At 40.6% G+C, this 25,813-nt stretch overlaps 1 protein-coding gene across 8 annotated transcripts in view; it reads right to left on the bottom strand.

Annotated features, from left to right (window-relative positions):
• TRPM3 (transient receptor potential cation channel subfamily M member 3) overlaps positions 1–25,813 on the bottom strand; it is a 281,429-nt gene that overhangs the window by 58,549 nt on the left and 197,067 nt on the right. For 4 of the 8 annotated variants that reach the window (XM_064501204.1, XM_026097813.2, XM_064501205.1 and 1 more), the window contains exons 9-12: positions 15,285–15,357; positions 6,705–6,805; positions 4,818–4,898; positions 2,110–2,160 (exon numbers count right to left, since the gene is read on the bottom strand). In XM_064501204.1, coding sequence (XP_064357274.1) covers positions 2,110–2,160; positions 4,818–4,898; positions 6,705–6,805; positions 15,285–15,357 — 306 coding nt within the window. Of the gene's footprint in view, positions 1–2,109; positions 2,161–4,763; positions 4,899–6,704; positions 6,806–15,284; positions 15,358–25,813 lie in introns of all 8 variants that reach the window. The other 4 variants (XM_026097811.2, XM_026097808.2, XM_026097809.2 and 1 more) reach the window with 1 other exon arrangement.

The raw sequence follows: 25,813 nt of genomic DNA on the forward strand, positions 1-25,813 counted from the left end.
AAAAAGTGCAGAGTATGCATATCCTTTAAGTGTTGTCTCAAGATGTCATCCTACATTTTTTATATTTATGCTTTGCGATACTGTAATTAAAACTTGGAGTTTCAGTACCTGGCTTCAAAATGTATATAAACTCCAAAACTAGCTTCAACACTGTGGTCTGGTTTTCATGCATGGTGAGGCACTTAACTGTCAAATAATGATGTCCATTTAGAAGTTATTTCCATGGAGGTGTTTTCATTTAAACTGGTGTCAGAGCTGCTGGCTGATTTATAGCCTGGTTGATAGGTAAGGGCTGTGACTGCTCGGGTGGCAGGGCTATGGCAAGCTGTCAGATTTCTCCCAGTGACCCGTGGGTGTTCCTCATCACCGACAAAATGAGAAATACAGTCACAGGGGTGCAGTTTCTGATGCAGGTGTGGAAGGCTGCCCCGACCTATTTATTTTCAAAACCCTTAACTATATTCTAATAAGAGCACACACCCACTTCACACAGTGGGACTTTCTGAGGCTTCAGATGTGGGGAGAGGAAAGAAAGATATATTTAAGGAAAAATCACCGTCACCTAAAGTTTAGCAGTCGCTGTGGATAAATAATGTCATTAAATATGACTGTAAGTATATTTAATGCTAATGCATTTCAATGTACACCTGTGAGTAATGATCCTCTTTTTGCCTGTTCTCATACCTTCTTTTCAAATGCTCCTTTAAAAATACATCTTTTCTTAGGGACTCTGGGAAAATATATATTTACTATATACCGAGTCAATTTATAAATTGCTTGGCTTTCAAAAGAGGATGTTAGAAAGGTGACATTGGGGGAGAGAAGGACTTAGAAAAGGAATCTGTTTTAATGTAAGAAGACAGATGATACTTGTTTCAAACATTTAAAGGCACATAAATAACTGCACATTTAATAACAAAAAAACTCTATTAACTTGCACTTCAAGAAGAGCAGCCAGCCTAAATGCACTCTAACTTTGCTCTGCTCCATCCAGGGGGATTTATGCATAAGAACAGTTTCAAATTCTCCTCTAGACATTTCAAAAGTTCTGATAGTCACTCAGTATATTACATATAGGTGAGCAATGATGATGCCATGTAACACACTAAACAGCAACAAAAACATCAGAACTTCCTAAACATTGCTACTGATTATTCTATAGGATTATTAAATAGAAGGATGGTATCTGAAGCACTGCCATTCCTCTCCCCTATTTCCCTTTAGTTCTGCCCAGCTCTCATGGACAGAAGAAACCACCAATCTGTGCTCTTACAAAATTTCTCCATTCCTTTTGCTGCCTTCTCTCTAGCTATTCCCATGTAAAGAAATCTCCTTGCACTGATATATTACCCTGGAGGTCCATGTTGCATAATGTCCTAGGTTGTAATCTACACGTGCTTTGACAGAAAAATCAATTTGATGAGGTCAGCTGCAGACCCAGTCTCCTTCCTGGACCCATATATTTAGCAGATAAGAGATTTTCATTCATTGCTGCTGCTGTAACACCTTTAATCCTGAACATACTACTAAAGGTATTTGGTGTCTTCTTCCTGTCACTGCATCTTTCTGTATTTCTCTCCTACCCTCCTCCCGGGTCTTTAGCATTCAAGATGCTTGAAATGAACTTGAGAAGGGGGCAGGGGAAAGCTGCACTACTTTTGTATGCTTCTGCAGAGGGAGACGCTTACAACGTACCACACAACACAGAATGAGGAACCATTTCAACGAACTAGGATCCAGCACAAGGAAAATGGATATTCACAGACTCAGGAGTTAATTAACAACATGGACATTAGCTTTGAGGTTAGCTGCAGGTATGAGAAAATACAGATAACAGCATAAATCCACATGGTATGTAAAGCCTACAATTCCACTAGCAGAAGCACTAAAATTGAAGCATCTAAAACCACGGAGAAAGCAAGCCAAGTAACTTGCTGATTGTGCATTATGTGCAAAAACTTCATATTCAGGACATTCAAAGAGAGCATTCTGATATGGCAGGGGAAGCAGAAGGCTCTGACTGAAAGCTCATGCAAAACAGAGACTGTATCTAGCTACAAAACAGCAATCATGACATTATCTCCAACCTACCGTCTATTGCACTCTTACCTTTTTGACATCCCTGACTAGATGATACAAAGTGTTGGATGGTCCGTGTCTCTGCAAAAGACAGATAAAGAAGAATAAAATAGTTTTGCACTATCCAAAGACCGTGCAAGATGTAAATTTTGAAACAGCCTTCTCACCTTAGCAGTTTAAAAATCAGGCAACTGAGAGCACTTCAATTATGTAGTTTTATCAATTATTTTAAAATCATTTACAAGAGCATTACTTCACCCAATTTCTTTTTTGTCCAAAGCACTTCTGTAACAAAACCACCAGAACTGCCATACAGGGTTAGATAGGAGCAGAACGAAGTGCACAGACTGGGAGGGGGCTGAAGGGAAAACAGCAGGAGAGACGCAACCTTCCCGCACCCACAGCCCCTGCTCCCGCTGCTGGCAGCTCAGAGCGCTCCTGCACCAGAGGTTGCATCTGGGCTGATGGCCAGTAACGGCACGTACAGTCTTTGAGTTTGTCCAGTCTTTTCTGAATCCCATCTGACATGCAAAACAGCTGATGCTAATGACTCACCCTATTTTAATTACATGTTGTGTGGAGAAGTACTTTCTATTCAGCTACTTTTTTGACTGTTGCTGACATTTTCAGACTTTTATAAGAGGCCTCCTTGGCTGTGACTGATGATAGATATGAGAACATCACTGCACATGCACAGAGTTGGTTTCCCTACATACACTATGCTGCAGTTATCAGTGTTTAACCTGATGTGTGCCAGTCAGTAAGTGTGATTAGATTTTCCTGCAGTTCTTCACATGCAGCTTCAAATTTGCCTATCCTGAACGGCCCTGCATCACCTTCAGGTCCCTTGTTCCTTCTCTGTCTAGTTGCTGCTTTTCGGATCATCTCTAAATAGACTGAACAACATTCATTCCAGCGCAGGCACTTGGATGAATCTAATAGTTAGCTCCATTTGTGCTGAAAACTGAGCATTTATTCCTACCCACTGTTTTCTATCCTTTGAGTAGTATTTAATCCACAAAATCCTTACCCTCAACACCATGAGAAGCCTAATTTCTTTAAAAACCTTTAAGGATTAATATTGTCAAAACGTTTTGAAAACTCAGGTGTGTCAAGTGCATCATCCTTATTCTCTTGCATGTTGACTTCAAAAATAGTAATAGATTTCTAAAGCTTGGCACCTCTCTACAAAAGCCATGTCTTTTTTTTTCCGCTGACATAAGATTGATTCCTGTGTCTATTAATTCTGTTCTTTATTGTATTTTTACAAATTTGCCATGGCAGAAGTCACTTGTGCTGGTCTGTAGTTTCCCAAGTCACTCTCAGGGCTCATTTTAAAGTTTGGCACTTTTCATTTGGCCTTTTATTCCTTTAGTGCTGATGCCATTATGGATACGGTATGTCATATACCATAATTGGTAGTTCAGGAATTTCACAGCCAAGTTCTTTTTGAATTCTTGCAAGAATAATTTCCAGTGATTTCTACAGTTCATGCAATAAATTTCTTCTAAAAGGTCTTCTTTCAGTTGTAGAACTGAAGACCTTCCTCAAACTTATTCCCTGTAAAAAGTGGCTTTATTACAAGAATGACACTGCTTACCTCTGTAGTGAAAAAGCTCCTAGGTTTTCTTTTCTTAATACATACACGCTAGTATGGGTAGGCAAAGTTCAAGCCAACCAAAGAACAGATGGAAATCTCTTGCTCTAGGGCAGCACAGGCACCTGTTCCTCTATATTTTGCACAAATTTAATAAATTCTTCTTGTATTTGATATTTTTGAAACACTGACTTCTGGTTACCATCAGTATGAAACATCTCTGGATAACAGCCTGCAGTGTGGCAGATAATGGTGGCAGTGCTTTGAAAAGTATTGGCAAAACAAAGCTTTTGAAAAGCCTTCTGCACTATAACGCAACCTCTTTCCAACAGACAGATATAAGAGCTAGACAATTCTTGAAGATTTTTTTCCATACCACTCAAGCAATTTTAACTTCTTGGTTTCTCCCATTAGTAGGTTATGATATGAATGCTGGAACGTGCTTTGGAGTGGACAACTGAGAAGCAATTTGGACCTGTATGGTTTTATGTTTGTTTTAAGGGTGAAGATATAAAACTCACAAAAAATATTTTAAAAGTCAAAACTATCATTTTTAGAACATTCTGTGAAAACATGGGGAGGTCCTTCACCGTAGCACCACTCAGGCCTCCTGAAATTACCAGATTTTACCTTTAAAGTCAGGATATCTTCCCAGTAAGGTTGCTTTTATTTGTTTTCTGGTGTCTGAGTTTGACTAACATTTGCAGGGTTTTTCTGAAACCACGGAGAGCCTCAGGAGTTGTATCTGACCATCCACAGGTGCTAACTTGCCAGTTACTGTCTTCCAGCCACTGCAGTCTGTGTAAATCTAAGGTCTATCTTTTTGGCATTACAGTGACCAGAAATCAGCTGGTAGTGTGTGAGGTTTAATTTATGTGTCACAAAATGCATTCAGGGAGATTAAGTGGGTGAGTCACAGAGAGCTCCACTACATGAGACACAAAGCGAAGAGGCAATGTGGATTTCTGATATGGAAAATCTCCCCAGCAGATGTTGGCTGCTTTGTGCATCATCATGTCATTATAGTACAGGTGGGAGCTAAAACAATGAACACAGAGATAGAAGATTTGCCTTAGGTTGGCCCTACCGTATTGTACAATTCCTCTAGCCGGGAGATGGTGAGAAAACGATGCATGCTTACTCCATTCTCTATGAGTAATTTCACAAAATCCACTCTGTCCAACACCAGTGCATCCAGCATTGCTTGCTCAAGGGAGCCCACCTGCAAAGCAAGTGATTAATTCAGGCTGTTCCTGGGTACTGAAGGCTGTTTCCAGCTGGTTCTGTCACCCTGGCACAGGCAGAGACTCCTGACAAAATCCTGGGTGTTGCTTTGCTAAGCTTCAAATGGGATAATCACAGCTTCAGTCTATATCAGTTTCTCTGATTCAGAGAAAAATTATTGTCAGTGTTAAGATTAACATACTCTAGGAAATCCAGATTAGCACCAAGGAACTGAAACCTAGGAAACTGGTGACCACACCTCTACTCTATTCACCATCTCATTATTATCTTTATTTCTTGCTTTCCAGACAAACGTTCTATTTATATTGGATATATTTATTATATATATACACACACTCTCACTTTAATTCAGTCCTTATAAGCTTTCCCCTTAGTTTGTGGTGTTGAAACTCAAGGAAAGTTTGAAAGTTAGAAAGCAGAAACAGTTTCACAAACAGTAACTCCTCAAAGGACAAAATGCAAGAAGTCGTCTTATGCATAGCTGCTTCTTTTCTATCTCTTTCAGGTTAGTGAGAGATGAAGGGATGGGAAGGTACTTCATATTTACAGCTTTTAGCTTGCAAAATGATTGCAGGCTACAGTATTTACAAAAATTGTCACTATGATGTGGTGATAGAGTGATAGTAGTAGTGGCAGTTTAGTACCATCTAAATCTCTGCTGCATATTGTTTATGTCTATGCCTATTATTGAAGGCATGAGAAATAGTCATGTTCATTCTACAGCTAAAAGGCATAGATCTTTTAAAATCCCAGCTTTTAGGAGCAGCAAGCTCCAGAAACTACATTTAAAATAAGTATATTTAAAAAAGGAATTTACCTATGCTATAATTTTTCCATGGGGAGATGTAAACACTCATATAATGATGGGGCTAGCATATAAATTTTTCGTGAAAATGACACAGCAAGTGTCACGGTATTGAATATGGTGATTAAAGTAAACCTTCTGAACGAAGATGTGGGGGGGGTTTAAGGAGCAGCAGGTGGAGGCTGGGTCTCTCTGGTCCTGCTGGGTGACTTTCTACTGCTGTAAAAACCGCAGCATGAGATGGAGCTGTGGCGTGGGAAACTGCTGCTCCGCTGCTCCACATGGGGTTCAACGTGTGTGTTCAGGTTCAGGTATATTTACAGCCCTCCTGTGGACCTCTCCCACTGAGTGGCCTGGCCACAGTGCCCCTTAAAGGGAAGGTGCTGGCTGGGGCAGCCTGTCCCACAGCTGGCAGCAGCTGGAACCAGACCTGGCGTCCAGCAGCACCAGGCACAAAATTGGGTTTGGAGCCACAGTGCTACTGTGGTAAGGTCATGGTTCAGCTCTCCTGTCCACCTGATGACCTCCGACACCCATGCAGTGTAATTTTGATGTCCAGTTATCAGCAGATTCAGTATATAAAAACATACAGTATGAACAGCCAAAATTAGTTCTGCCTTTCATTTAATTTATAGCCATTATTTATTTTACCATGGTTTTGAACAGACACTTTTTTTCTCAGTATTCAAAACACTCTATGTGTTATTTTCCATCTTTCTGAAGGTGTGGTCTTTCAGCGTTAAGGCATCGCTAGATGTCACCATTTCCTTGAACAAGCGAACATTTTAGCATGCTTGTAACCTTGCCTGCCTTTGGTAGCTATGAATGGGAATTCTGCCTTTGACTAAGAACATGACTCAGTATATTTTAAACCCTCACAAAATTGGTTCAAAACCACCATGACCAGAAAAAAAAAGCATTTAATGTTGTGTAAGGTTTAAAGTGTTTTCAATAGAAGATGCTGTATATATACTGTACCGGCCACTGTTGCCCATAAATAAAGATCTGACTGCGGGCGATGTCTACTCTGTTCCAGGCTAACGCTAGGCTCAGCTGGTCGGGAGCAGATGCATTAGCTCCTGTGTATATAGACAGGGGTGCGGGGAAGAGAGGAGGAGAAAATAAGACATACTTTAGACTCAGTCAATAGTCCACCATAATAATCCCTCTTAGTCAGAAGTCTCACAGATGTCCATGTCATTTCTGCAACTAATCTCAAATTAAAACAAACCCAAACCTTCCGTTGCCCCTGTAATAAAGTACTGATTCTCAAATCTGAATCTATCATTCTCAAATTGTCTCACTGACATTAATAATTACCTTACAGTGCCCTTGAAAAGGTAAGTATTAAAATCGGCAGATTCATTTGTGGTGGAGTGTGCTGGTCTCCCTCCATTCAAAGAGGAAGCAGAAACAGAGTCCAAGAGTGCTCCTGCTCCAGTTGCAGCAATATACATATATAAATACACACACATGCACGCACATTTATATATATGTGTATGCATGTGCACGCACACCTGCACACATACATACACAGACACGTGCATCTACAAACAAGTTCAAATCCCATGAGCTCCCTTATTTAAATAAACATGTATTTTATATAAATCTTCTACACATTCCTGCCTGATGAAGGAGGATTCTGTGACAGCATAGGGATTTCTCCTCCACCTGTTTGCACATAGGGGTCTTCGTGTTTCCCCTTACACATGTGATATTTATGTAACCAAACATGTCATAGAGCTGGTGTCAAAGTGCAGTATATCTCAATGAAACAAAAAAACAATGCAGATGTTAGGATGGGTTTGGAGCTATTTCTTTTTGGAAGGCAGGGTATGTTTCTCAGTTTAGTTTAAATGGACATTGTGGGACATTCCTGCCCTGCTGTGCTTTTTTAATTTTTCACTACAAGTTTCATGGTTATTAGCTGATTTATAATAATAAAATGATATTTGTGCTCCAGTGTCACAGGGAGAACTGGCCTGAATGAGCTGATCAACAAAATAAGTAAAGTGCCCTTTGACTCTCAACTACATGCTTGCTTACAGAGATTAGATGATTCTGTAAAGGCTCATTTATAAATGGCCTAATACCTCCACTTTTTTCTTGTCTTCATATATTCTTATACTGAAAAATGGTCCTCATGGAGCGAACACAAATAAGAGCTTTACCTAACTTGAAAACAGTTTTGTTCCCATTTCAGTACTATCCAAAACTGTGCACTGTTCCAGCTGAAAGCAGATGCTGAAATCAGAGGCACAGAAAGCATATAGGCTAATATGGCATAGTGGCTGCTGCAATCCTGTGAAGGATCAGTTCAGCAGACCTCAGGAAAGCTTGACTTACAGTTTAATTTCAAAACTCTCAACTTTTCAGTCAGTTTGCTGCCATGAAACTTTCCCAAATATTTGGCAATTTCTAAAGCAATTATTTGAGAGAAATGCAATTTGGGAGAATTTGCAAAAATGAGCTCCAGTAAAAAGGCAGGCGATGCAAGAGCAGGAAGATAGATAAGAATGAGGAAAAGGGAAAAAAAAGTAGTGAAAAGAGAAAAGCACCTTTCTGCAGCTGAGAAGTGACAAGAACAGCCTGGTGTGTAAGACAACGATTCTCTTTGCTTCATACTATGATACAGACAAAAGCTCTGACCAGAGTCTTCACGGGTTCAGACCAACGTCTGAACCTTTTTGAATTTCTTATGTGCGTGACATACGACATTTGAGAAAAGAAAATACTCACCTTTGGGGAGGGCAAAAATGTCTATATAGTTCTATTTATAAAACCAGAAAAAGCCTGCCCAGGGTGGTATAATAAATTAAGCAGAGAGTGAACAATACTCTCTCTCGCTCCCAGACAAACAGCAGACCCTCCCAAACTGCTGAAGGGCCTCCTCCTTCCCACCTGTGTGCCTGCAAGGAAAGGGAGAGCCTCGCCGTGTGCTCAGATGAGGTACCTGGTGGCAGCGGCGGAGGCACACGGGTGAACCCTGCAGTCCGAGGGCGGCGGTGGAGATCGACCTCCTGACTTTGCTGCATGGCTGCAGCAGCACGGCCTGCATACCTGGGGATGCTGCCTCGTCAGGGACTGTTTTGGATGGAGAGGGTTCAAAACGGGTTGTGGGAAGAAAGGGTTACACATGCTCTCTCCGGTTAGGCCAACTCACCTCAAAGCACTGAGGCTTAGCGTGGCTTCAAGGAAACACCTTCTGACCTGCCGCAAGGAGCCTTCTCCAGGGGCCTAGCACTACTGGGCCTTTTTGTGCCTTTTTGTGCAGGAATGGCTTTGGGAAGGACCGGGTTGCTGGGTAAACATGGAGCCGCCTGGCGTGTGGTCACGACGAAGAGCACTAGGCACGGGGCCTGGAGTGGTTGCGCTCCTGAACGTACCCCAAGCCCAGCAGCTCATTAAGACTGCTTTCCTTGTGCGTGTTTACTGCTCCAAAAACTGGGGAGAGGGGAAAGCACGCTGCAGTCCAGCCTCCACAGCCTGCAAAGCTGCTGGCTGCAGAAGGGTTTTCCTGCAGGCGGCTGTGCGGTCCCGGAGGCGATGCTCTTCCCAGCGCTGGCTACTCTAATGGCTCCTTTTATTATCTAGCAGCGTGCCGGAAACATCTGGTAGTCGGAGGAAACATACGGTTTCTCAAGGGGTTTTCGTACTTCACGTCCAGCCCAGCCCCACCGTCAGCAGAGGTGGGCAGCGAGCACCGGGGTGCCCCGCATTTCATGAGCTCGGCAGGGCAGCCGCCCCGGCCGGCGGCCAGCGGCAGGGCTGCTCGGAGAGCTCTCGTTGCTAGGAAACCCTCTCACTTCTGTCTTTGCTTGGCTGTCTTCTGCGATTTTCAGGTGAGTTTAGATTATGGTGGTGTTACATGAGGGGAGAAACGAAACAAAAGCTATGGGAATTTATGCAGAATAGCATATGGGCTGGGGATGCAGTTTAATTGATTTTATTCCAGGATGCACAGATGACTTTTGACGTAATGGAAAAAAGAAAGTATTCAGGCTATTTCAGGTGAAATTCTACCTGGCATTAAAAAGCAAAAATAATTCCACTTATACAAGAAATATTCTCTTGAACAAATGTGAGGTGGGCTGTGTTGAGATATTGTTTCATTTTTGCCATGGAAGACAGTGGGAACACTGTGAGTGAGGAGGTTGCAGTAAGTGCCACAAACCATTCATTGATCTGACTCAACATGAAAAACCCCCAAAGCGACTCTTGTGAGGACTCATCTTACTCATGAGCAGCACTGCAATGGACTCAAATCAAAGCCAAAATATTCAGGAAATGTGGGGAAAAAAAAAAAAAAAAAAAGGGCAGAGTTAATAACCTACTGCTCTTATCAGCTCAAACCAGAGGATCACACTGGAACCACTCCTTAGGCCCTTAATACTGTCAGTGGTGAGAGATTAGCTTTGCTTCTCCTCATGATTCTGTTTTACCCAGGCTCATGGAAAGGTTTTCTGCTTCGTTCCATTGCATTATTTTAATTACCATAGCATACTTATTGCTTGAAATAGTGTTTTAGGCAATATGACTAATGTCTATATAATATTTACTCAATATTCTAATGTGTGGCACAACATAAGATATGTTCCTTGAAAGAATGTACTAGTCAATATGATTCATATCTGCTGTATGGTTCTTCCTTCCCTTTGTCTGCTGCGAGAAGAAAAATTCCATTTGGGATAAAATGCATTGTTTCAGCAGAATTTTATTTCAATGCAGAATTGTTAGATATGGATACATGCTAAACAAGAGAAACTGGATGAGCAAGCAGGATATCTGTGACAGGTGTTAGCTGCAGGTATTAACTTTTGTTCTTAGGCTGGCCATCCACAGAGAGCTCTGGATGAACTCAGATCTCTTGCCCGGATTTATCTGGTAAAAATTCCATTCACATCAGACAATCTCTCCAATACCTTGGACCAAAAATGCAATACACCTTGATGATAAAGCCTGGGATCATCAACTTGACTCTGTATCCTAGGTGAGCCAGGGTACAGGTCAGAAAATAAGTACTGTGCCCTTGCAAGATGCCATGTTACTGAGGAGATGCGGTACAGGTTTTATAAACTGACTGAGTTCTACTGTGACCAAAGTAAAACCTCTGATGGATTCGCTAGGGAGAGTCTATGGTACTTGGTGGTCAGGAATCTGGAAAGCCAAACTGACACAACACTGATTTATCTAGATCATTGTTGGAAACTCCAGAAGACTCATTTCCACAATGCTTTTAAGCACCTCAATGCCTCTTTGAAGCGTCATTTAAATAAAAGAATTAGATTAGGAAAAATAGCAATACAACTTAACTTTCTCCTGTGCATCTCAGCATGTCTTGTATTGCCTTCTGCTTCATAAATTGCAAGCTCTTTGGAGAAAGGACTGTATTTTCACTACATTTGCTTCAAGCACCTTCCTGGTGTTTTGCAAATCAATTGATAATAACAAAACCAAGAGCAACAACTATGTGGGCAGTCACCAGACATCTGGCCTAACTCAGAAACATACTGGACTGAGCTAACATTAATCCTTCTGTGTCAGGGATTTCATGGTTGACAGACCATCACACTCTGTCTTCCAGGACCATCTGATACTACATGACGGCTGTTCAGTGAGCGTGAATCATGACTTATTCACAGGCTGGAAGCCATGCAGAGACATCAGGTCTGCGTTAGCCTAACATGGCTCATCTTGGAGGGCTACATGCATTAATATTATAATAAGCGTGTACCACACAGCATCTCTTTTCCAAATATTAACTACTGCACTGGGAAAGCTTCTGGAGCACCAGCTGAAACATGACTGGTGCTGCTAATAAGCTGTAGACATTGCAATAGCCTTGTGAACTAGGATCTTTGATGCCCCTTCAAAACAATGATATTTTAGCACATTGCAATATGTTGCCTTTAACTTCCCTGTCATCTGCTTTCTGCTCAATTAGAAGCTGCAAAAGGACAAAATCCATTACTGTTTCAGTTCCAACTGTTCAAGTTAAGAGAGCACACACAGTTAAGCTGTATCAATAAATGTACTTGCTACAAAAGCATGCAGTTGGAAACTTATTCGCACATTTGCATTTCTCTAAGAATTAAAAAAAAAAGGAATTTACAAGCCATATGCTGTTGTGACATCCATGCGATATAAATTGGTAACTAGTTTGGATGCCATTCCCTGGTTTATTGGAGATCACTTCCAAGAAAGATAAAGCTGCTGACAAGATTAAACAAGTGGTTCATGAAAACAAACATGGAAATAATCTCTTCTACGCAGTGCAGGGTTTGGGGTTTGTGGAATATCTGGGACAAGAGAGCTCCTGCACTGGCAGTGTGCCTGGTTCCAGATTAAAAAGACAATAGTGCACTGCAAATCTTACACAGTAAGCAGGAAATGATACTCTGTGTTTCCCAGCCCTTGTCCTCAACCTATTCCCTAGACAAATCACTCACACCAGGGTGGGATTAGTAATTAGCTTTTATGTATCTTTACTATTATTATCAAGCAAGAATTGCAAAATCCTGGTCAGTGAGATGGTGAAAAAGTAACCAATAATGACACACTGGTTTCATTCTTTCCTCCTCCCCTTTTTCACACAATTCAGAAGAGGTGAAAGAGAATAGTTCCTGAATCTAAACACACTCACCAAGAGATCCACTCTTCAAAGCTGCCTAGGAGTTAGACAGAATTAGACAAATGTTTCAGCACTGCTACCTTTAATTTCTTCATTTCTTGAAAGCCCAGACTATCCATTATTTGGATTTTTTTACCATGAAGCGCATATTTACAGAAAGGCAGTGTTTCTTTCAGGCTGGGCCAGAACCTTTGTGCTGTGACGCTGTGCATAAGGACAACTGACTTGTTTGAGACAAGAGATTTCATATCTGCACACATTGATTAAAACGTCATGCATTTTCATTCTCTGTACTCAGAAAATGCAGGTTAGCAGGATTTAAAGTAGCATCTGATAAATTTAATCTTCTCTGAGTATCTTCATAAACAGAAAGTGATGGGGAGCAGAGATGATGATGTTTAAGTTTTAGCTCCTCTGACTCTTGAGCAAAACACAAATGCTGCCATCAGCAAATTACAAAAACATGAAAGTCAGGAAAGCATGAAAGAAGATGTCAAAATTACTTAAATGGGTCCAGGTTCCTTCTAAGATATCAGAAGTTCACTATGATGTCCTACACTACCTTTGAAGAAGGAAGGTCATTTCATTTACTAAGGAGAAGACAGGATCAATTAGGCACTTGCAAAATGGATATCCTACATCAGAGAGGTCTACTGCAGAATACACATCTATCCAGACTGCAAACCTGGTACAGCTGCTTGTGTAAATACAGCAAAAGAACTTTTAAAATACAGAACAATCCCTCCCAGCCCTACGATTTATTTTCCTCAGCTGCTGAGAGGATTACTTTCAAGTCAGTTAACAACTTCGAGGAATCTATGTCAGGATTCAAACCTTGAAAATGTACTTACAAAAAGTAGAATGACAACTTTAAAAAGAAAATCTGTATCTTAATGATAGGAATCAAGAGCAGCAATCTCAATGATTGCCTCAAAAGCAAATGTTAAGTCAGTACACTGTACACTGAGGATAATGAAGGATCCAGTTATACTAAAGATCACAATGAAAACTGCAATTAAAATATTCTGTCAGGATGGGGATGCAGCGGAAAAAGGGAATGTGGTGTTGGATGTGATTCAGGTTTCTTACTTTGAAACAATTTCTTCTTCCTTTCCAAAATGCCTTGAGATTTAAAGACACAGTTGTCTAAAACTTGCTGCCCAAGGGTAGCAGCAAAACAGTCATGTTCCCTACAGGCCAAGCAACTGGCATCTTTAAAGATGAAGAGAGAGATGGAGCAAGCGACAGTAGTAAAGCCTAAAGAAATAGAAGCCACTGGAGTAAAATAATCCCTGCTCATTTCTTCGGTTACTAGTTATCAATTTGCAATCATGTTTTGAAAGTGGACAGTGCTTGCTTATTGCTCCTGTTCAGACTTTCAGTTCGAAGTAGCATTTATACAATGAGACTAAAAACTGTGTAAAAGATAAAATACTTTTTTTTGCTTGGAAAGGTGAAAATAATTCAGGCCTTCTGCCTTTTCTTTTCATATGGTTTCTGTCAGCCTGCACAGGAAGAAACCAAGAAGAAAACTGAGCCCTGAAACAAGCAAGAATAGCTCCCGTTCACGTTTGAATACCCAGCAGTTCTATTAGGTTTTATGATATGACTCAAATTCAAGCATGCCACATGGCAGTATATACCCTCCTTCTCAGGTGTAGGGGTGGCAGTAGCTTGATGACAACTGCTAAAGTGCTTCATGAAACATAATTTTCCCTAATTACCTTCTGAAGTCCATTCCCTAATGATTCTCAGAAATGTGTTTTAAAATTGTTGGGTATTTTCTTATTCTCTGTTTTTAAAGTCAGTATAGCCTGTGATACATAGTGGAATGAAGTTCTCCAGACAAGATGAATATGGTGATTTAAACCATTTTTACTGCACATGCAGTTTATGAAAATCCCCATTTGGGGAAATACCATGTCAATGGAGGGCTAGACCCTGCCAGCCTTCACCTGGGGGAGTAGTGCTACATCAGGCAAATACATGTACTTCAGAGCCTCCAGAACATCACCTCTTTCTGTATTTGCAGGCAGGTATTCAGCTACCTGACAACATCATATGGTGAAGAGAGACAAACTTAATTGCCTAAGAGTCTGCAAGTCCAGGGCCTGTAATGAACTGTAATTTGAAAATAGTTTGGAAACTGCAGATTTATCATAAGACAATCTTTAAGAGCGTAAGTATAACATGTAAGGGCTTAGAAAGATTCAGCAAATCATGAAGTTTAAGGTTATAATTGCTATCAACACAATAGTCCAGTTCTTAGCTCTATCTGCAGAGGATCAACAAATTCCATCCTAGACTCTCCCAGGAGACTCAGAAATAAAGATATTTTTCTCTTACCATAGTGCAAGCTTTATCTAAAGGGAGATAGCCACTTTCTGGAATTTCTACTAGCCATGAAGATAATTTTAATTCTGAAAAGTTCTTTGGCTGTCTATTCATGAGTACTAATCTTCTTAAGTAAATAGTGTGTGTGGGGGTCACCATTAAATTATGGCAGGTCAGGTAGTCTGAAACTCTGCCAGTCATCCAGTAGTTGTGAATCACTAACAAAGATGGTTGCTGCAAATTATTTCTTGAATTAACATGCTATGAAAAAGGAAATATGCTAGTATTTTAAAATGACAAAGGAATAACAATATTTTTCATTTCCTGACCACTGATGTTTCTTCTGACACATTAGGAATTGTGGGTGGAAAATAAAGATTCAGAGAGGAAAAACAGTAGCTATATAAACATGAAAGAAAGAGCTAGATTTGTATAAAGCAGTTGGAGCAAAAAATATACTTCAATTTCATGGTAAGAATTCACTACCTCGATATGGTATATATTGTCAATAAATGCAGGTTCCAGTACAGCAGAGACACGGAGTTAATCCATTTGGATTGTTACAGGCTCACTGTGAAGTGAAACTCTATTACCTTTCAGTAATGCTGTCAGGATAGCTAAATCAATATCCTGGTGTCCTTCTGATCCCATGCGAAATACCGTGATCTGAAATGTTAAAAGATAATACCATTATTGAAACCACGGTTATTTTTTTAAACAGAAATTAAATCAGGGCAGCATTTTCTGGACCTCAGAACATCCTGATTGTTACAAGATAATGACCTTATTCTAGTCATGTTATGGGAAGCTTATTAGATAGGATTAACACACAGTATTTTTGTGCGATAAAACTCACTAAAGGTAGACATTGTATTAATGAGCATCCAAAAGAATAATCTCCAGTGATACTTACAGGATGAAATGAGGGATGAAAGGTTGTTCTTGTGTTAGAGTAACGTTAGATTTAGGGTGTCCAATACAGTACTTCAGTAGAGTTAACCTAGGATAAATTAGGTCTATTGCAGTTTGTGGGCCTCATTTATGGGGTATGGCATTGAAAAATGTTTTCCAGCAAACCCAGCAGCCTATTCAACCTCATGACTTTATATAGCAGAAAGTTTGCTACATCATCTAAGAGCTGGGCTTATACTGGGTCCAGAAAATCTTCAGGCATGTGTAGTCAGCGACCTAGCACTACAACACACAAAGTTCAGAGGCAGTGAGGTGAAGTATGCAGTTCATAAGGAATAAAAATGGAGACGGTGGGGCTGTTCTTTCAGGCCAGTTTAACTCCTGGTCATGGGGTGCAGTGAAACTTTCAGAAGTGTAAATCCTCTTGCTCCTTTTGTTACTGTGGCAAGAGCTGCTCTTGGGCCCCTGCTTCTTGGGAGGCAACAGAGACTGCAGCCTTTTATTAGTGCCTTTTTTTACTAACGCAGCCTATGTCACCATTTTGATCTGAACAACCAGCATCAGCTTTTTTCCTGTTTTCCAATGACAAAGTGATTTATAGAAAACTACTTAAAAACAGGCAGAGATGAGGAAGGAATATCAGACCCAACTCACTACAATTCCTGAGTTTAGGTACGGATTAACAAACCTAAGAATTTAGGCCTCTTTCCATAACTTTTCAAACAGAAACAGCCCAAACTGCTCCTGCTTTGGGAGAGCGTGGATTCAGACCACACCTTGGATCTCACAGCACAGCCTCAGATACAACCATTTTACAATTAATTTCCTGACTTACAGTTTTTTCTACTAAAGGACAGAAAACTTTCAACACAGCATGTATGTTCCATTGCCTGGAAGTACCTGAGCTAATGCTTCAAGACATCAGACTCTACTAGAGCTACATCTCCATTTCAAAAATTGCATACAAAAACTGCCACAGCTTAGATTGTCCATGACACCTGAAATTGTTTTTGAAACTGTTTGTTTGAATATTATTTGCTAAAATCCTTTCTATCATGTCTAATGTACATTGCTGCTGCCTTGATGGAGAGATGGCAAACGATTCACTATCACTTAACTAATTTTTTAAAAAAAGTGTTAATTGATATCTTTAATTAAGTATTATGTAACCATATATTATACTCATACTCAGCAACATATTTAGCCCCCTAAGTTCCCAAATTCCTACTTATATAGCACCACTGAATTGCAACAGTGTGCTAGAATGGTACACAGCTACAGGGAAAGGAGAGGTATAAACTGGGTAAGCTAAGACAACGCTTTGGTGGCAAGCTTCAGTCTACCAGCTGAAATAGCCCTGCAGAGTATATCCCAGGAAATTCAGCTTAGCTGTCCTGAAGAGGAAGGCTGCCCCTAGTCCACCTTCTCTTGACCTTGGCAGCTCTAGGGAGACCAAGGAGAAAAGAGATTTTGGCATCAGTGCTAGCACAACATGTGAGACACTGAAGAGGCAAACTGGATCAAATCACACTCGACCTGGCTTAGCTCACTTAATCAGCTAGTTTAGATGCTGTCTAAAAAAGTTAATGTGAGAAAGCATTTACATTCAGTGTCTGCCCCGACTAGATGTTTTCAAATTTGATATAGTTTGACCCTTGAAAGTGTTCCTGAAAGATACCATAAATACTTCAAATGATATTTCAGTGATTTATCTCCTTCCTCCCCCAGGAGTCTAGGGATGTTCCTGGCAAACCCACTTGATGTCCACCCTCGTATCACAGTTTTTCTTATCTCCCCAGTGTCTGGCAAGGAAACTTTCCCTGTCAGTGCCTGTTCCCCTGACTTGCAGAGCACAGGTAAAACTTCTAGGGGTAGCAATATATTTTCCTATGTATGTCTCACCCCCATACACAATAAAAATGTGAGCTCAGCCCCTCTGCCGTACGAGCCTTGATGTGATTCCCATGCCGCAGATGACGACCGGTACTGTGGAGGTTAGCAGCCAGGCAGGCGGGTCAGGAGGCAGAAGGAAGAAAAAGCCTTCCTCCCCTTCCCTCGGCAGGAAAGAGAAACGTCTCCCTTGCTGCTGCCAGCTCTGGCAGTCGTGGAGAATAAGTGGGTGAACACAGTGTTGCTGCAAAACAGCCCGAGCATAATACCCACGCACTGCTTGGCATTTTCCTTCCCAATTTTGCATCAACAGGCAGCTCCCGGCGAACAGCTCGGCTGGGAGCGCTTTGTTTGCAGCGCCGGTCTCGGTGGCACCACTGCACGGCTAAAAGCCTCTTTCTTCCCTTAAGGCCAGGTAAAGCAATCTGCACATTGGCACTTGAAAGTACCGAACGAAGGGAGTTATGAGCATGTAGGGGAAGAATAAGCAAGGCTAAACACATGCTCAGTGACCCCCCAGCTTGTGGGGGAAGCCATAATTAAAAGGCAATAAAGTGCAAACACGGGAAGGCTTAGCACCACAGGAAAACCAAGCACCTTGCATGTATTGGATCACATACAACCCTACATTTCTAAATTCTCTTTCACTCCTCTCCCCTGCCTCCCTTTGTCCCCCACAGAAAAATGATCCCACCATAGCAGAGTAAATTGCTACTCTACTAAAAATAAAGCAGAACTAAAAATTTTTGTTACATTAGCATTAAAAACCACCTGTACATAGTAACTATCACTTTATTATTATTTTTTAAGAGGCCAAGACATAATCCAGACAGCAAAAATAAAGACAAAGAAGATCAATAATTAAATTAGAGATGGGAAAGGAAAGACTGCTCAGAGTCAAACCAGAGTTATGATCATTTTGGGTGTCTTGCCCAAGACTGAATTAGGGATATAATTTTAGACAGAACCAAGGCAGAATCTCACAGTACTTCACTTCAAAAAGCTGAAAATTTAGCAATAGACTCAACTGCTACCGTGAACTTTTGCCTGCTCTGAACACACATTTTTGGGGGGGGGACAGGAAATAGATATTGATGGTTTAGGTTAGCCCTAACTATCCATAGCAGTTTTCTCTCCTGTCACAGGTCATGCATAAGACTTCGGACAACTCTCTCAAACTTACTCTCTTTCTCATGCAGTTTTCTTCAGAAACCTTTCAGAGCTAGTTATCTTTTGTTCTGTTGCCTCCCAACCTGGTGAAACAGCTCCATTTCAACCTGGAGTTCATAGGCATGTCTTTGCCCTGTAATGATCTTCCATGTTTTTTGGAAAGTTGCTTATTTGTTCTTTCCACTGTTGCCATAAAGATCAATCAGTGTGTAGGTTCACAGAGTGGAAGAATTAAGATAGGACTACGCTCTGATTAAGCAAGGAGCAAACTTCCTCACACATCTCTGCTGAAAACATTTCAGTTCTGATATGCAGCAGTTCTCTAGCTACAGTCTTGTTGCCTCTCATATCTTTGCCAAATGTATTGGTTGTTTCCTCTATTGAGTCTTTAGAGACATTGGCATACACATATCTCCCATGACATCTACTTTTAAATGGCTAAAGGACAATATTTGAGTAGTCGTGGCCCTGCAGAGTTGATTTTGGAAGATGAAGCTTGCAGGGTGAAGCATGCTTACTGCTGAACCATTCGGATCATCATCACTTCTATTTTATTTGTCAATGCCAGTGTGTTATCAAACCAAGTAGCTGCAGCTTCTGTTTTCCTACAGTAACAAATTATCATTCAGGGACAAGGCACCTGGACTGAGGAATATCTCTGCTAAGTTTTGTGTCCCAGAGGAGCAGCACATGAGGAGTCCTGAAATCCCAGGCAGATCTTGAATGTTTCTCCAATATAGCTGTATGTCAGGTTGCTATAGTGCTTTAATGCTTCATTAATAAAGAGGGCTGCCAATTCTCCTTGCCTTTTTTCACAATTTTTATTAGAAATGCATCTGTAGATGTTACTCCTTTGTTTTGCCTGTCGCATTTCAACATGGATAAAAAGGGAAAATAAACAATTTTGTAAAACACTGTCTGAGAGAGACAGGGAAGCATACAAGGTTTGCTGTTGGATGAGACACTAATGCCTTATGCTGCAGGCTCTCTTACCTTGCCAGAAAGAAAGTATTAATTTTATTTCTATGCTTTACAAGTATGGTTGTGAAGAGACAGCAGTTGTTCCTGAAATATGGATTTACCTCTTTATTTAAACACTGTTCATAGTTCTTCCAGTGTTCTTTAATTCTCATAGTGAGGGGAATGAGGCATAGAGACACATCCTGAAGTACTTACTCATGAAAAGAAAAGTTCAGTATTTCCAGGTCCCCTCAAACTCAATCTGCCTGTCTTGCTACAGACCTATTTTTTCTAGTGATTTCATGCCCCTAGTCAAGAGGTAGAAATTTTAGAATTTATCCAGTGTTTTGTTTGTTTGCAATATCCTCATCTGGTTTCAAGAGTCCTTAATATATCTGACATCTTACTAGGTGCCATTCCGAGGTACGCTGGTGGGTAAAACACTGCAGAAAATTAAAAAACAGAGCTTTGGTGCTGTTAAAATAGGACACTGACTCGAGTCTTGTTGGGAAGAATTACAGACCCTACTGCTCTAGCATACATAAAACTACTGTGCTAAAGGTAAATGTCTGAGTGCAATAAACTCTATTTCCAGCTTCCAACTAGATGAGCATGTCTGCTACTGGGAAGGGAAAACAGCAGGAAATTACAAACTAAGAAACCCTCCTGACAATTTATCACTAAGAATAACAGAAGTTTTTTCTTATTTAAAGGAAGAGAGGTGGCACAGAGCCTAAGAACTATCCACCTTTAACAAGATCTACTTTGTATTTAAGCCTACTGTTGTCCTATTTGAGCCTGTTGTAGAGTCCTAGTCTCTTTACAACTTCTATGAAAAAATAGTAATAACAAAAACCCTAATAGGGCATTCATATATAATCATTTAATTACGAAACATAAAGCACAAGAAGTTGATAAAATATTTGAAAAAGTAGTACAGGCTTAAGACTCACTTACCCTGGCAAAAGAAAACAAGAAGAGAGAGAGGGGCAGCATTAGTCAGACTAGCACTAGCCATTTTTTCACATTGTGGGGAAAAAGGGAAGATTAGTTTAAACCGAATAATTTTCTTACACTGATCTGATTCAAACTGTTTCTGTATTCTATTTTTCTGAGCATAATGAAATTGTAGTAGAGTGAAAATGTACCATTTTGCCTGCTCAGCTATTCCCTTTGAACCTAAAAAACAATTTACCTTCAAAGAAGAACAAAATTCCAAAAATCAAGTACTCTTTTTTCCCCCATAGGGATTGGGCCACATGATGTCTTCCACGTGGCTGGTAGTTTCAGTTGCTGAATTGAATTATTTAGAATTGCTAAACTGAATTATTTTAAAAGAATAATTCTTTCTGTTCCTCCATCACCACCTTGGGGGGTTTGGGGGTTGCTCTTTTTTCCATTTCCTTTTTTTCTTCCGCAGTGTTCATACTATTTATTGACTCAAAACGACTGTTGCAGATAATTGCCTGAGGCATCACAGTGAACAAGTATGACTTCCAACAGCAAGCAGCATAAGCTTTTTTAATAAAATTTTTCTTCTCTTCTTTACGAATACAATAAAAGCTGATGTTAACAGCCCTTACAGATGCAAAACTGTATTGCACTGCACTGAAGATGGATTTAAATCTTTGGATGAAAACACACCTGGAACCTTAACAGACAAGCAAAAATGCCTCCAAATGACCAATAAAGGTTACACCAAGAAGCTGCAAAAGCAGCATTAAGGGGCATCCAGATTCTTGCTAAATCTACTGTATGACTTCCTTTTCATATGCCCATCACTATGTTCAAAGTGCAGCAGCTATTTCCAACCCAGGTGACACATATTTATGTACCCTTATATTAGTGGGAGGCTGAAGATGACACCAGGAAGGGACCTTCCTGGGGTAAGATCAGCTGGTTAGGTGAGGAGATGGAGCAGTGGTGGGTGATGGGCAGGGAGGACCAGCTCTGCTTGGCTCCTCAGAGGAGCACTGCCCTGGGGAGGTGGATGGATGACGGACATCCACTTGTCAAACTCTCCTATCAGTCTTCCTGGTGAAAATGAAGGGAATGCAGCACAGACAATTGCCTCTCGTTTGCCTCTACAAAACCTGCCTCCAAGACAACGCTTATCTTTAAAAACTGGAAAAGAGAGAAAAAAAAAATCTAGTAAGGTCTGCCCTCCATCCCATTTCAAATTTTACTGAAACATCTTAATGTGAACATGATTTAACTTCCAGGAAAATAACCTAGCTGTGTTCTAATTCTTCCCAGGAAAATGTGCTAGGAAATTGCTAAGGCAAAACAGACCTTCTCTGCAAGCACAGTGATTGCAGCACACTGTGATTCTTGCCAGCAGTAATTACAGTCCAGCAGGGCAGAAACCTAATTTTCAGGCCAGGCAGCTAGAAAGCAAGTAAAAAACAGAGAGATGAAGAAAAAAGGCAGCAGGATAGAAGGCAAATGGAGGTTAGGGGGAAGAGATTATCTGACCTTAGACTCTTTATTGAAAGCATTCACTTTAAAACAGCTCTGTTTTCTTTTTAGCACCAGTTCCATTCTTGCTTAATAGATATCTTTTACCTTCCTTTTCTCTTTTTTCTATGTAGTTTCTGGCTCTGTAGGGTGGATTTAGCCTAATATGTTGCATGCTGTTGTTTGCTTCCCTTCATAGTGATACTGCATTGTGCATCTATAGGCAAAATCAGGTTTTACCTCAGAGTAGTAAATATGAGCTGGACATTCAGGAATGATTTGTACACTGTGAGGCACACACACTACACTGGTACTTAGGGTTTTCCAAGTTCTGCATGCATGTAAAGGCAGAGTTACCTTGGAAATGCAAATGATGGCTGCACGTATGCAGATCTGCACCCGTGGTCCACTTAATGGCAGCTGCCGAATCAAAGGACTAGCTAAGATCAAATACAGCAAATAGATGCTGAGGAGCTTCTTCAACCAGAAAGCAAATGAAGTCATAGGAGAGACAACCCCAGCAGTGGTACGGGTATGCAGAGATGGGGGGGTTGTGGGATAGGGAGTAGGCTGTAATAGTTGAATTGTAAAATTTCTGAATTCTTACAACTTGTTCCCCTGCCTGGTTCCATAGTAACCGGTCACTTTTCTGCCCTTTACTCATTTGGGTGACATGGAGCTATTGTGGGTGGAGAGGACATGACTGTGTGTGGGGGAGACAGACAAAAACAGGCCTATGTGGAGGGCAGTAGTACTGTAATGAGCAAGCCATACAGAACTACAGAAAATTCCCCGCCACAAAAACTTGCTCATTTTGCTCTGTAGGCTTTTCTCTGAGTTAGCATAGCTGTGTCACCATTTGATATATTCAGGTCTAGTTGACTATATAAATGGTAACACTTCCAGCAGTATGAGCTACTACACTGCAAACATCTTTGTATACGTGAAGCTGACTTTACCCCTAGAAAGAGAAGCAAGAGCAACAGGGAGGGGCCACAGCCACAGATATCACTAACTGCAAATTCTCCAGATCATGGGATGGGAATGCATTTGAAAAACTGTTTTGGAATAGTTTAGAACAGTTTTTAATGAGATTAATTACAGGGCATAACAATTCTTCCCAACTACTGGCATATTTATTTCATCTTTTAGTGCCTTTTCTAACCCAAAGCAAATCCTCCCCTCTCATCACACTGCTTTTTTTCAGGGACTTATTCTGAAAACTTCCCAGAGGCAGAAGGGCTTCTTCGATCCAGAGCCAGTGTGAGGACCCGAGACTAAATACGAATCACAGTGCAGTAGCGGACTGTGCTTCAAATTGCTAAAATATTCTATCACACGCAAGCACTTCCTTTTTTAAATTAGGGTTAACCTCAACTATTTCAGAGTGAGAAGTAGCAGCTGAAATATATTCAGATTTTTAGCTGGCATTTTATTATTAACAATGCCAGATCGGTAGGGAGAATGCTGTGCCCAGCCGCACTGAAAAGCATTTTGCTCTCTGTCGTGAAGGAGGTAGAAAAGAACAATTATTCCCTGCACCTCAGACTGACTGTGCTCTATGCAATGGATAGCTGAAGATGCAGTAAAAAAAACACTGTGGCAGCGATGAGTGCAGTGAAAGCAGCCGACAGTACTCTCTTTATAGACTGTATTCAAGGCATCTAAAGAATGCTGCAAGTTATTCATGCTTTTAGAGCTGGGAGCATTTTTCATCATCATTTCACTATGATATTGGGGAGGAAAAAACGGTGATATAACCTCCATTCAAAGTGATTTTTTTTTTTTTGCTCTCCCCAAAATTTTTGGAATAGCTTTAAATATCACTTCTCATGAAAAAACAAATTGAAAATGCCTCACAGTTACATAAGTCAGAAAGAAACATCTCTCTTTTCTACAGAGAGGCAGGCACAGTTGTAAATACATCCTGAAACTGTTCTGGCTGAGAGCATGAGTTCAACAAAATAGGCAAATTGTTCTGGAGCACATTTTAGCACTTATAATTTACCTAGACCTACTTGAATATTTCAGAGGAAAATTCTGCAAAAAGAAAAATCAGAGTTTAATAAAACAAACCATTAAAGGAGGTCAGTTATGAAAAGCCTCAAAATGGTTAAGATAAGAGGGGAAAAACACTTCCATTTTTTCTTGCAGCAAATAATCCTGTTTAACGCAGGGGAAAAGCAGCATGACAAAGATCAAAGTGAGCAGGTGAGTAGCTGAATAATACTGGAGATAAAAGGAGATGGTCAAATAAGGGGAAATTCAGCAATAGGAAGATTAGAGAGAGGAAAGTTTAGGGAAAAAATAAATCAAGTGGTGTGCTGTCCTAAAGAATAAGAAAGAATTCGAAGTGAGGAAATAAGAGGGAGCAGATATGTGAGGGGAGAAGTTTGAATGCTGGCAGTAAAGTTCCAGAAATTTTTATATTTCCTTCCACTCCGTGGCAGCACTGCCACACTTCACATTTTTCTTTGATCCCATAATGTGTCACAGACTCATTGTCTGGTAAGAAGCAGGGAACAAACACAAATTCAGCGCTTGTAAGAAAGGCAGCAGTTCTGCAATTTGGAAGCCATCTAGGTCCACAGAAAATTGTTTGACAAAAATTATTGTCAATGTTTGGCTGCTCCAGGCTGAGACAGCTGTGTCAACTACTTAATGACTGGAGAGAAAAGGCTATGGAAATCTCACAGCTCTGCCCCGCATAAAAAACTTTATATTTTGCCATCTAGCTCTTCAGCTAATCTGTCTGCTTCGAAGTCTGGGTAAGCAGAATGTGCATGTCCCTGTGAAACCTTTCCTTTGGGAAGGAAACATTACTATTTTCCAGTGGAATAAATAACAAAAAAAAGTAAGTACTGACACTAAAAACATTGAGAACAATTCTTTTCACTTGTACAGCAGCTTTCATGCAATTACTACCTTAGGCCATTTACCTCTCTGTTCAGGCAGTGAAATACCAGTTCCTCATTTCAGAGTTGAAGAAACACGAATAAATATAAATTGCAAGTCACAAAGAATATAAGCAGGGGAACAGAATTTAGAGACTGTGCTTTAAGCCACTAGGCTGTACTCATCAACAGATTGTGATGATAGACACAAATAGATGTGTTTCCATGTAGACTTGCAATATCAGAATTGGGCAAGGAAAGAGAGATGGTTTTCGGTGAAGAAAGGGGCATTTTATTTCAAAAACTGATATATCCCAAGCTCCTCTAGCACTCTGATACAGGAAAGAAAAGTGAGGTAAAAGTGATGTTGTACACTTCCACCACCTCTTCGATAGAGAGGGTTCACAGAAGTGCACATAAACTGACTCAAATGTGTTAACCGTAAAAGGGACATGTGTGCATAAAATAAAGACGCATTGTCATCTGCAAGACTGAAATCCCAAACAGCAGCAATTATAACCAATTGAAACCTGATACAATGGAGTTCACTAACCCTAGCTGTCCTGAAGCAGCTGCTGTCCACAGACACTGATCTACTAATGGTATAAGATCATGCATGGGATCTTACATGGCGTTCTTCTAGGTGCACACCATATAGCTAGAAGAAACCTCTATAAAATGCATTTACAGGCGATGCTACATGCCAGCTTTAGAAACCATAACCCCATCAAACTGGTATTTCTGCAGGATAGCACTCTTCTGGCAGAGCAGCAGGCACCTGTGTCACGGACCAGAGGGGTTAGAGTCAACTCTGATCTCTGCCTGTGTCTGATCTTCTG

This window comes from Dromaius novaehollandiae, chromosome Z, assembly GCF_036370855.1.
Source record: "Dromaius novaehollandiae isolate bDroNov1 chromosome Z, bDroNov1.hap1, whole genome shotgun sequence".
NCBI lineage: Eukaryota > Metazoa > Chordata > Aves > Casuariiformes > Dromaiidae > Dromaius > Dromaius novaehollandiae.